At 36.5% G+C, this 12,771-nt stretch overlaps 1 protein-coding gene across 3 annotated transcripts in view; it reads right to left on the reverse strand.

The window, feature by feature from the left end:
- ASB3 (ankyrin repeat and SOCS box containing 3) overlaps positions 1 to 12,771 on the reverse strand; it is a 123,110-nt gene that overhangs the window by 80,584 nt on the left and 29,755 nt on the right. For all 3 annotated transcript variants that reach the window (XM_027555268.1, XM_027555269.1, XM_027555270.1), the window contains exons 2-3: positions 8,348 to 8,556; positions 945 to 1,103 (exon numbers count right to left, since the gene is read on the reverse strand). In XM_027555268.1, the coding sequence (XP_027411069.1) occupies positions 945 to 1,103; positions 8,348 to 8,543 (355 nt within the window). In that variant the 5' untranslated portion in view covers positions 8,544 to 8,556. The remainder of the gene's footprint in view (positions 1 to 944; positions 1,104 to 8,347; positions 8,557 to 12,771) is intronic.

A 12,771-nucleotide genomic window follows, 5' to 3' on the forward strand; every position in this document is an offset into this window, starting at 1 on the left:
CTTCTGTGTCTTGATTATCACTGTCATTACACATTTTTATACATACATCAAAACTCATACAACTGTTCACTAAAAAGAATGAATTCTACTGTACACAAATTTTAAGAATATGTATTTTTAAATTCACAAGGAAAAAATTATTTTCATAGACATTTCATTTGCAGCCTAATAAAGACTAGGTGGGTACTATTACTCTCATTTTGTAAGTGAGGAAACTGAATCATACAGTAAACAAGTGAACTTACAAATACCATGTGGCAGAACCAAACTATAGTACAAATACTTTGATTCTACATAAATAATTTATTCTCTTAATTTTCTCACGTTCCACTAAACTTTATGGACCACAGAGTGCTTGAAGACAAATATGATCAAAGATAAGGAGGGAAGAATAAAAGACAGGTACTGGAAGTATGCCGTTTAGAATTTGGCCTCTGTTCTTAATGAATTAAAAAATAGACCATAAAGGAATAAGCCTGAATAGTGATCCATATAGGCAACAAATTAACTGGCATTAAAGATTTAGCCCGTTAAATTCTTCCATAAAACTTTAATTTTTTAATGCTAAGAAAACACAGAAGCAAACATAAAACATTCACAGGTAACCTTGTAACTACTGCTACAATTTAAACTGTACCTGGTCTTCAGAGCAACACTGAGAACAATAATGGTGACTACAATTTACAAAAGATTTTATAACTTTAAATAGACATTTAAAGATATCCTCCCCCCAGAAAATATTATTCCCAGATGCTATCACTCAAGGGTAGAAAATGAAGAAGAACCTTTAAAAACACCTTTCTGGTTTCAAAATCAAAGAAATGGCAATATAATATTTGCCATACATACAACAGCTTGAGGGAAAATCTGGCTTAGTTTCTTAAGCAAAACATACAATTAAAAAAATAAAAATTGTTATCTGTACCATAAATAACATACTTCACCTAAAAACAGTGGTGTGGTTTCCTCTAAAGTAGTTGCATTCGGATCTGCCCCAGCTTCTAAAAGAATCTGTATGATCTTCCAATGTCCCTGACTTGCAGCAAGATGTAATGCACAGAAGCCTTCAAATGTCTTTGTCTTGATGTAGTTTTCAGATGAATCTATGAAAGAATAAACTATCAATTAGAAGATATCACTTCTATTTCTTGGGATTAAAAAGCAAAGATTCTAAGAAGAATTTAATAAAATATTAAAAGATAAGTATAAATGGGAGGTCTTGTAGTTTAAAACTCTAGAAAACCAAGAAAAAGTTCTATACGGGTCACAGTGTAAACAGCTCTCCAGTAGTCCTAACACAGATTCTGCCCACATACTCATTTCTCCTCTATTTTTTGGTAATTGGGGGAAAGAGAGTGGCAGGAATTAAAAGGAAACATAAGAGCAAGATTAAAGATTTACTGAAATATTAACAAACTTGATTTTTTGAATTTCCAAATTTCTATGAGAAAATGGTCTCATTTGTAGCATTATTTCTTTGCATTCAACTAATAAGATGAAGGCAGTTTAAAATACACGTTTTCTAAGCTAAAACTACATTCTACTCACTAATGAAGACTGCATTTCTAAATAATAAAATGCACTCCAAATAAACTGAATTGTAACCAACAATTTATAAGGAACTTATGAATTAACTGACTTTTAAGTTTTCTGGGGTTTGTTAAGAAAATTTCTAAGTTTTGGTAACATTCAAGTTATGGAAATAATGTCCACATTAAATTTTCTGAAACTCCACAACAAAAGGTAATATTAAGTGACTTTCTTACTTGGCTTCCAAAACAATCAGATTCTAAACCCACAATAGAGGGATGGGCTGTAAGATGACTGGGGAAGGCATTTCTGAGAGTATTGATAAAAACAAAAAGTAGACAAATTTTAAGTAATATCTTTCTTCAAATATCAGAATTAAAACTAATGCTCCTGACTAAAACAATCACTGGTTCTAAGTAATTCTTATAATCATAACTCACTACTGGGGGTCTAAGCTACAACACAAATTTAAAAAATCAGCCTCCAACTTTATAAGATACACAACTAAATGGCAAGATAGAGTAGTTATATTTTAAAAGTTCCTATCACAAAGAAAGTGTTCCCCAGGTAAGTCAGAAACAGACATTTATTCAGCTATCCACAAAACTATCACGTTAAGGGACTTCCTGATGAGCCAGTAGCTAAATTCCACACTCCCAATGCAGGGGGCCTGGTTTCAATCCCTAGTCAGGGACCTACGTCCCACATGCTCTAACTAAGAATTTGCATGCCACAACCAAAACCTGGTACAGCCAAATAAACAAATTAAAAAAAAAAATGTAATCTATTTCTATATATGTTGAAATTTTCTATAGAACATTTATACAGAGATATAGGTTCGATACAGATACATAAATAGCTCCCCAAAAGAAAATTTCAACATGATAGAGATGCTGATTCTTCCCAAAATAATAATAAATTTATTATAATTCTAAGCAAAATGTCAACAGAACTGAATGTTACTTGACTGACTGGTTTTATACTAGTAAAGTGACTGATGTTGATAGGGGTTGGGAAGAGTAGATAAGAATAACAAAGAATTTAGAAAAATAAAACAAGGAAAATATTGAGGGGAGCCTAGACTTTAAAAATTAAACCATGTGTTAAACTTAGAATAATAGAATAATGTGGTCCATCTGAACACAACTCTTTTTGCCCCTTAAACTTAACTGTATTACTTGTTATTAACAAAAACAATCTACAAAACATGAGGGAATCCACCCACGAGAACTTTTTAAATTAATGCAGATATTGACATAGCTGTAGAGCTTGATAAAGAACTAAGAGTTCAAAGCAACACATTAACTTGGTTTTGAATCTTATAATTTTTCACTCTTATCTTTAAATTGCAAAAGTGCAATAAGCAATTTTCATTAACTTAACACTTTTAAACAAATACCCAAGCAGTTTCCCAGTCATCTGTATTCATGCTCTGCTCACAGAACCTCCAGTGGTGGTGATGCCTTTGTGACAACAGGCTGAGACTGTAATAAAGAGTTCCCATCCTAATCTCTGTTAATGCAGGAGATACTCTAACAGTGATCTTTAGTTAGGAAGACCCAGCTTGAGGTCTGTGAGATCAACGAAGACTTCTGAGGGCAGGGGACCCATGAGCTGACATTTCAGTGATGAGCAGGTGCTGGGGAAAGGGAGGCAGTGAAGAATACTCCTTATGTGAAAGGAGAACAGAGAGCAGGAGGACCTGAAGGGAGGCCAGTCAGGAGGCTGGGAAGTGATGACGATCCTCTCCTTGACAAAACTTTAGCCAGTTTCTTCTGAGCCTTCTTGAATAGGCCTAGACCCCATCCCAGGCCCCACATTCCCCAGTCGTATCTTTGGCCTCTCTAGCCCAGTTCCAGAAAAAATCCTGCTGAGTCAATTTAGCAAGAATCCCCCTACCCTGATACCCCCTCTTACTGGTTTTCCATTCATGAATCTCCTCACTCTGTTCCTTGACTATAAATTCTCACTATCATTATGTTCAAAGTTTAGCCAGCTCTCTTCCTCTGTCATGATAGTCTTGACAATGATTGCAATAACCCTGAATACACATTCTTATTCACTAAGCTAAATTGCCTTATTTATCTAAGGATTTCTAATATCTGTTATCATACCCAGCATAATATTTTCTTAATATGAACTAATATAAAGCACTATGAGTTAGATCATTTATTTGCCACATAAACGCACTTGTTCATAACGTTATAATTAATTACAAAAGTTTAATTAACCTTTAGTCAGCAAATAGTTTAATATAGAACGGCATGATTAACTGTCAATACCAATTACACCGAACTTCCAATACAAGAAAGAAGAAAAGCAAATTTGTGATTTGTGCTAAAACTTTATACAGAAAGCTATAGTGAAATATATTTATATATATATACAATACATACATATATATGCATATTAAACTTCTAAGTAATCCATACTACACTTGAGTGTTCTCCAACTTGAATGAGAAGGCCATGTATGACCGATTTCTAGGCTAGATTCTGGATCCAAAATAATGGTAAGCCAAAGCCTTTCTCACCATTTAAGACTCTTCCATCATTTTTTCTAGGCCTGAGCACCTTCATACTTTAGTGTACTAATAGAATGCTTTAGGAATCTCTGACAGTTCACTTAGATGAAGTTCAAAAAGGCAGAAATTATATAGTAAAAGACAATATAATGCAAGAGCTGAGCCACAAAAGATCAAGAGAATTATGAATCATATAAAACAAGGGTATAGAAAGTATAAAGAACGACAGAAATGTCAAACCTGCTTTGGAAACTTTTAAGATTAACCTACAATACCAGGTTCACTGGTACAGATATGAAGATGCTACTGTCAGCAGCAAAAGAAAGCTCACTTCACCCTTCAAGACTAGAAATGTTCATAGGTCACCATCACTTTAAAAATACCTCCTTATATGAAACTGTATGCTAGCTAGACTTTTACAACATAGTCAGTTACATTGTACGTTGACCAGTCTCCACTGGTCTTTTTTTTTTTTTTTTAAATCACTCAGGAAAGTTCTAATTATAATCTTTCTTTAAAAGGCAGAGGACCTGAATAAAGTACGAACTTTAAGGGATGAGGCAGGGGAATTCAGAAAACATTTCTGAAAGTGACTAATAGGTTATAGAGACCTTTTGTTTCATTTTAGTTGGATTTTTCTAGTTAGTGAATCAGAACCATACAGAACAACCAAACTCAAAGAAGACTGAGACCAAAAATGTCACCACCTACTAGAACAAGTCATATACATGCTCCTACCCTCTGAAAATCCTGTTTCTTCTCTCCATCAGTCAGTCAGTCAGTTCAGTCACTCAGTTACATCCAACTCTGCAACCCCATGGACTGCAGCACACCAGGCCTCCCTGTCCATCATCAACTCCCAGAGTTTACTTAAACTCACGTCCATTGAGTCAGTGATGCCACCCAACCATCTCATCCTCTGTCGTCCCCTTCCCCACCCACCTTCAATCTTTCCCAGCATCAGGGTCTTTTCAAATGAGTCAGCTCTTCGCACCTGGTGGCCAAAATATTGGACTTCAGCATCAGTCCTTGCAATGAATATTCTGGACTGATTTTCTTTCGGATGGACTGGTTGGATCTCTGTGCAGTCCAAGGGGCTCTCAAGAGTCTTCTCCAACACCACAGTTCAAAAGCATCAATTCTTCGGTGCTTAGCTTTCTTTATGGTTCAGCTCTCACATCTATACATGACTATTGGAAAAACAATAGGTTTGACTAGACAGACCTTTGTTGGGAAAGTAATATTTCTGCTTTTTAATATGCTGTCTAGGTTGGTCATAACTTTTCTTCCAAGGAGCCAGTGACTTTTAATTTCATGGCTGCAGTCACCATCTGCAGTAATTTTGGCCCCTGAAAAAAATAAAGTCTGTTACTGTTTTCACTGTTGGCCCATATTTGCCATTAAGTGATGGGACCGGATGCCATGATCTTCATTTCTGTATGGTGAGTTTTAAGCCAAGTTTTGCACTCTCCTCTTTCACTTTCATCAAGAGGCTCTTTAGTTCTTCTTCACTTTCTGCCATAAGGGTGGTGTCATCTGTATATCTGAGGTTATTGATATTTCTCCCGGCAATCTTGATTCCAGCTTGTGCTTCATCCAGCCCAGTTTTTCTCATGATGTACTCTGCATGTAAGTTAAATAAGCAGGGTAACAATATACACCCTTGACGTACTCCTTTCCCAATCTGGACCCAGTTTATTGTTCCATGTCAAGTTCTAACTGTTGCTTCTTGACCAGCATACAGATTTCTCAGGAGGCAGGACAGGTGGTCTGGTATTCCCATCTCTTTCAGAATTTTCCACAGTTTGTTGTGGTCCACATAGTCAAAGGCTTTGGCACAGTCAATAAAGCAGAAATAGATGTTTTTCTGGAACTCTCTTGCTATCAATGATCCAGCGGATGTTGGCAATCTGATCTCTGGTTCCTCTACCTTTTCTAAATCCAGCTTGAACATCTGGAAGTTCACAGTTCACGTACTACTGAAATTCTTCATCAGTTCAGTTCAGTTGCTCAGTCATGTCCGACTCTTTGCGACCCCATGAACCGCAGCACGCCAGGCCTCCCTGTCTATCACCAACTCCCAGAGTTTACCCAAACTCATGCCCATTGAGTCAGTGATGTCATCTAACCATCTCATCCTCTGTCGTCCCCTTTTCCTCCTGCCTTCAATCTTTCCCAACATCTGGGTCTTTTCAAATGAGTCCACCCTAATCCTTGTGTATATATTGCAAGTAAATTAGATTTATCCAAAATTTATTTCATAATAGTGAACTCTAATAAAAATAGCAAGAGATTTTTATTTGACCTTTATATCAACTATGTTAACTATGGGTGGCCATCTTATCCTCTAAAAACATCAAGTCTAAAAAAAAAACAGTCATTAACAATGAAGATGGTATTTTTAATTTCTAAAAGAAAACACAAATGATTTACATAGCCAGTTCAAACATATTAAGTCAAAAGCATGCCTAATTTCATTCAGCAGCTAAAAGGAAAAAAAAATTATAAAACTGATGTGGGGGTACTTCCCTGTGCTCCAATAGTTAAGATTCCTTGTTCCCAATGCAGAGGGTGTGGGTTCAATCCCTGATCGGGAAAGTAAGATCCCACATTCTGAGTGGCCAAAAAGAAAAAAAGAAAACACTGATGTAGAAAGAGAGAACAGTGTATCTAGAATGAGCTTTTTGACCAGAAACAGATATTCAAATCCATGCCTTTGTCACCAGAGACAGTTTGGGAATTCAAGCTATAGAATTAACTTCAAACAAATTCTGAACAAACGCATTTTAAAATTTGAGTCATAAATCTTATTTTTTTAGTATCTTTAAACATTCAACTATAACAGACTGTAGAACATGTGATTTAAAAAGAAACCATGACAAACTGCCTGCATCATGATTTTTAGAGACTTTAGCCTTCCTATCACTCATCCCTTAAAACAAAACAAACAAAAAGCCAAGCCAAAAACACTGTAAGGATTATTTTCTTTCTAATCCATGAGGAAATCAGTAATTTTGATGAGCTTTGGCCTTAAAAGACTACCTTCTGAATAGCCATGCCTGGTGATGGTAAGTATAAAGAAAAGAAAAATCTGAGCTTCCATGATTAATGAAACGTAAACAGTGCACCAAATGTCATAACATGGAGTGTTATGTTCAATCTCAGTTTAAATTAACTGAACGTTAAAAATGCTCATTTTGATTAAACACTGGAAGCATGCTATAGTGGGAAAACATGAGTCAGAGAAAAGGATTCAAGTCAAATTTCCTAGTTCATTACATAAATTTTGACAAGTCCATTTCTCTAAGCCTTGCTTGATCTTTTCAACAATAAAATGGGTATAACAATGCCTCAATAGCAGCTTTGTATTTATTAGATAAATAATGTAAATCAAGCATCTAGTACAATGATTGCCACAAAGCAGGGCTCAATCACCATTAGCTCTCTTTCCATGCCCTGTTTCCTAAGTGTCAAACTCTTTGCTTAGTCTCATTTACTGAGCTCTTCACTCAGCAGTGTGCTGGCAAATGTGTAACTGGCTCAGAGGGAGAAGGAAAAAAAAGTTTATGGTATTGGTTTGTAGCACTGGCTGAGTTCTGGGGTAAAAACACTTCCACATAGCTGACCTCAACCTATGAGCATGAAGTCAATCAAATACAGAGTTGGAAAAAGATGTACATGATTACTCTCTGTCCCATTACTCTTGTTTTATTTTTCCACAACACTTTCGCCTTTTGAAATTCTCTTGATTAACTGCTTAGGTATTTATTGTCTCTTCCCACCCTCACAGGATTAAAAACACCATAAAAGCAGAGATCTTGTCCGTCCTGCTCTCTTCTGTATCTCATTAAATATAAAAGCAAATTAATTGCTGAGTCCCAAAATTAAGGAAACCATAAAGTATTTCTAAAAAAGACTAATATACTCACACCCTCAATTTCAGCAGCACTGCTCTTTTTCTTTGGAGAAAGAATAAAAAATAAACATAACCAGTAACTACCAAATACTTAAATTAAAACAGCAGATACTTTTGCCATATCACCTAGCTTAGCAAGAAAAATCAGCCAGGCAGAAGCACCTACATATAAAGGACAACATTTATAGATGTGTAGCTGGAACACCATACTTACATAATTCAAGGTGGGCAATCTAAACATTCTTAATAACACAGAGGCAGTCACTGTATGACTACAGAAAGGTAAACAAATATTACTGTTAGTAAGTCACGTATTACCACTTTTTTTATTAATACAGCTTGTAAGTCCAGCCTTTCATACGGTGAATTAACTTTACCTGCACGAATTAACATCCGCAAACATTCTACAGAGTTGTGATAAGATGCTTCGTGAATTGGCATCCATCCCCTGTTATCAGCAACATCAATGCTACGCCCCTTTTTGAGCAGTTTTCTTAATACTTTAACATTGCCTTCTCTGGCAGCAAGTCCAACCGTGGAGCATGTATCAGCATATGCCTCTGTAAAATCCATTCTTTTGACCAATCTACAAAACAAGGTAGAAAGAAAACACTATCATTAATAAATACTGTACTCCTAATTATTAAAAGATCACAGCTGATCTGTGGCATCTATTACATAATTGCTGAGGAACAGCCTCAGCTTCTCTGCTATCTACTATGCTATCTTCTATGCTATCAACTTCTATGCTATCTCAGTAGAGATAGCAACCTGCCATGTCATCACCTCTGCTAGACTAAACCAGGAAGTCTCTCTGTTTGGGGTAGGATTCCTTAGAGTGCTCATATTAAAGGTATCAAGGGAGTTTAAAGTGTTCTATCACTCCTTGTCTGAACAACTTCTTCCTGCAGCCTTCTTCTTCCATTCAGACTCCAACAAAATACAATCATTGGAATGCTACTGATGAGAAAGCATAAGGCCCTCAGTTAACCCCAAATGTATACTCTACTGTGTAGGGATGGCCATTTAACTACCAGCAACATTCAGCTTCAAGAATTAATTTCATAGCCCTTTACAGGAAAAAGCTAAACACACACACACACACAAAAAAAAAAAACAGAAAGAAGTGAAAGACTTTTTTTAAAGAACAAAAAGAAGCAGTAATTCTAGTTTTTCTGCACCTGCAAGTCCTTTCCAGAAGGAGCGAAACTCTCAGGTTCTCTTTCCTTGACCAAACAGCCCCACTGACCGAATATGCTAAAATGAACAAAGAGCATCATAAAAAGATGGGTTCAGCTTTTCTACACTAGCCCAGAAAGTTTTTCACAGAATTACTGCCCTCTTCTCACAATCTCCCTTCAAAGTTCATCTCAAGTTCCCCTGGAGTCAGTGTCCTATATAGCTCAGAATGTGACTCTTACAAAGACGATTTCTTGTTAGTCAAGCTATGAGGCAGATTAGGCTAAGACCCAGGATTTCAGGGCAATGGTTATCTCCCAAGGGTTAGCCCTTTCTCAGTAACACTTCAGTTTCATCCTTCCTTCAGTTTTTCTAAAGATCTTAGGAGGTAGTTCAGGAAATGCTAACAACATGTCTAGTCCAGTATGGGTAAAAAGGTTTCTAGAGCCATATTCTAAATAATTTAATCAGAAAGGTGGATTTGAGCAAAGAGGTTAAAAGTAAACATACACAGTATTTCTTGTACTGCTAGAAAAATTTAAACGTATCTATGGTCATATTTGGAGAAGGCAATGGCAACCACTCCAGTACTCTAGCCTGGAAAATCCCATGGATGGAGGAGCCTGGTAGGCTGCAGTCCATGGGGTTGCTAAGAGTCGGACACGACTGAGCGACTTCACTTTCATTTTTCACTTTCATACATTGGAGAAGGAAATGGCAACCCACTCCAGTGTTCTTGCCTGGAGAATCCCAGAGTTGGGGGAGCCTGATGGGCTGCCATCTCTGGGGTTGCGTAGAGTCGGACACGACTGAAGCGACGTAGCAGCAGCATGGTCATATTTTGGAGAAGGCAATTGCAACCCACTCCAGTACTCTTGCCTGGGAAATCCCATGGACGGAGGAGCCTGGTAGGCTACAGTCCATGGGATCACGAAGAGTTGGACATGACTGAGCCACTTCACTTTCACTTTTCACTTTCATACACTGGAGAAGAAAATGGCAACCCACTCCATATTCTTGCCTGGAGAATCCAGCCTGGTGAGCTGCCATCTATGGGGTAGCACAGAGTCAGACACGACTGACATGACTTAGCAGTAGTAGCATGGTCATATTTGGGGCTTCTAAGGTGGCATGGCACAGAGGTAAAGAAACCGCCTGCAAATGCAGGATTCACATGCAGGAGACTCAGCTCAATCCCTGGGTTGGGAAGATCCTTTTAAGCAGGTAACAGCAACTCACTCTAGTGTTTTTGCCTGGAAAATTCCATGGACAGAGGATCCTGGCAGGCTACAGTCAATGGGGTCGCGAAAAGTCAGATGCGACTGCGCACACACACAATGGTCATATTTAAATATTAAAACTGTATCTGCAGGAACTGATTCTATAGAGAGCTAATGTTAGCTATGATTTAATCTGATTGAATCAACTGGTCCATTACTAAGAAAGTGAAGATATTTACTACAGAACATTTAATTATTCAGTTAATAATTATTTACTGAACACCAATTAAATGATCAGCAATAAGGAGAATATAAGATCACAAAGACATAAACTCTATCTCGTTATGTACCATCTCACAGAAACAATAAATATATGTGATTCAAAATAGAAAACAGAAAGCGCCATAAGAGAAGTATAGAGAGAGAGTCATGAGTAGTCAAAGCAGGGGAAAACTACTTCAAGCTGTACCTAAAAGATAAGGGAGGCTGTGACACTGAGATAACATGCAAAAGAGCATTTCTAGACAGAAGGAAAAAAACATAACTAAACTTATGGAAATGAACAAGCAAGGGTGAGTAAGGTCCAGTGAGTAAAGGAAGCAATCAATTCACTTTGGAAGGATTAGGTACACAGTAGAAAACTGAGATTACAGAGGTAGCCAAATTATGGAGAATCTTGAATGCTAAACTGTACATTTCTGAACCACACTACTTGTAGCGAGGGCCATTACATCCAAGTTTCACAAAAAAGAACAAGTCACACACTTTAGGACAATTTATAAACATATTCATCTAAGAGAAAAAAACTTTTTTCTACATAGGAAAATCACACACACACACACATACAAGAATACTATTCCAAAGACATTAAAAACAGCATTCAAGTAAAAACAGGTAAGCATCCCTTCTGGCTTTTCTCACAGTTACAAATACTGTTAATAGATCCAGATTAATATGCAGTAATCTGAAAAAAAATTAACAGAACTGGATATCTTTGTACTTAAGAGAAAGAGAGTCCAAAAGAAATGTACTATAATAGCAGGATCATTCTCTTCAACCCTTAATACAACAAGTTAACATGAATAAACTGTTTATCTTACTTAGGGACTTCCTTGCTGGTTCAGTAGCTAAAATCCCAAGTTTCCAATGCAGGGTGCCAGAGTTCAATCCCTACTCAGGAAACTAGATTCTACATGCTGTGACTAATATTTTGCATGTCTCAACAAAACTGAAGAGCCCATGTGTGCAACCAAGACCCAGCAAGGCAAATAAATAAAGATCTCTTTTAATAAAACCTATGTTCTAGACTAAAAGAGAATACAAAGAAAATACATATAATGTACTAACAAATATGTATGATAAATATACCTCAGCTGGACCTAAACTGGTAAAATATCAGCTATAAAAATAAATTTTGAGGCACTTAAGGAAATCTGAACATAGAATAAATATTTGACGATGTAATTATTCTTAGATGTAATATTGGCACTCTGGTTATTAAGAGAATGTCCTTATTCTTAGAATTATTTAGCAGTTAAGTCACAGCACAAGCAGCTTCAGACATTTCAAAGTATATAAAGAGAAATAAAAGGTAAAGCAACTGTGGCAAAATGTTAATTATTGGATCCATGTGGAGGACATAAATGGTCACCATACTCTATATTTCTAACTTTTCTGTATGTTGAAATTTAACAGAAAAATTGGGAGAGGGAAACTAACCATTCCAGGCAATGTGAAACCACAACTTGAAGAAAGTTAAGACCTGGTTACTCTTAAATTAAGTTTTTCTTTGTGACATTTTTCTGCTGACTTCTTAAGAGTATAAATAATACTCTTTGAACCTGGATGTTCTAGTATTCTTTTACACAGTTGAAGACTATAAAACATAAAAAAGAACAAGCATTTCTTGAGCTTCTGTTCTCACATAAACATGGCCTTGATGGCCCAAGTGAGCTTCCTAAACAGTATTTCCGAGCAGCAGCTCTAACCTGCAGATCAAAACGTTTTTTAGGATACTTGACCTGTGGGATAAATTCATGAAATCTGTTCAATTCTTCAACAAAGAAACGTACACAGATCCCAGGAGGTACCACATATGGCTTCCAAAGCCTATGCACAAGCTAAAAACATTTATCTACATTTTTCTGAGTGAGTTTCTGAGTATACTAAAGATGACTAAGATCGTTTCACACAGAAAATTTTAATATATAAGCAGTTTTTGCTGAAATAATGATAGCTCTTCCATAGCCACAAAACTTCTGTAGTAAACTTTGTTTTTGAAAGGTAAAAAAGATTTTTTTAATGTAAATAAAGTCAAATACAGATTACAATCCGAGCTTGCATTCCCCTAGCTCTTGTTAAATGGGCAGAAATCCAGTTTTCAAAGCATAAGAAATGTCTTT

Source organism: Bos indicus x Bos taurus, chromosome 11 (assembly GCF_003369695.1).
Source record: "Bos indicus x Bos taurus breed Angus x Brahman F1 hybrid chromosome 11, Bos_hybrid_MaternalHap_v2.0, whole genome shotgun sequence".
NCBI classification, from domain to species: Eukaryota; Metazoa; Chordata; class Mammalia; order Artiodactyla; family Bovidae; genus Bos; species Bos indicus x Bos taurus.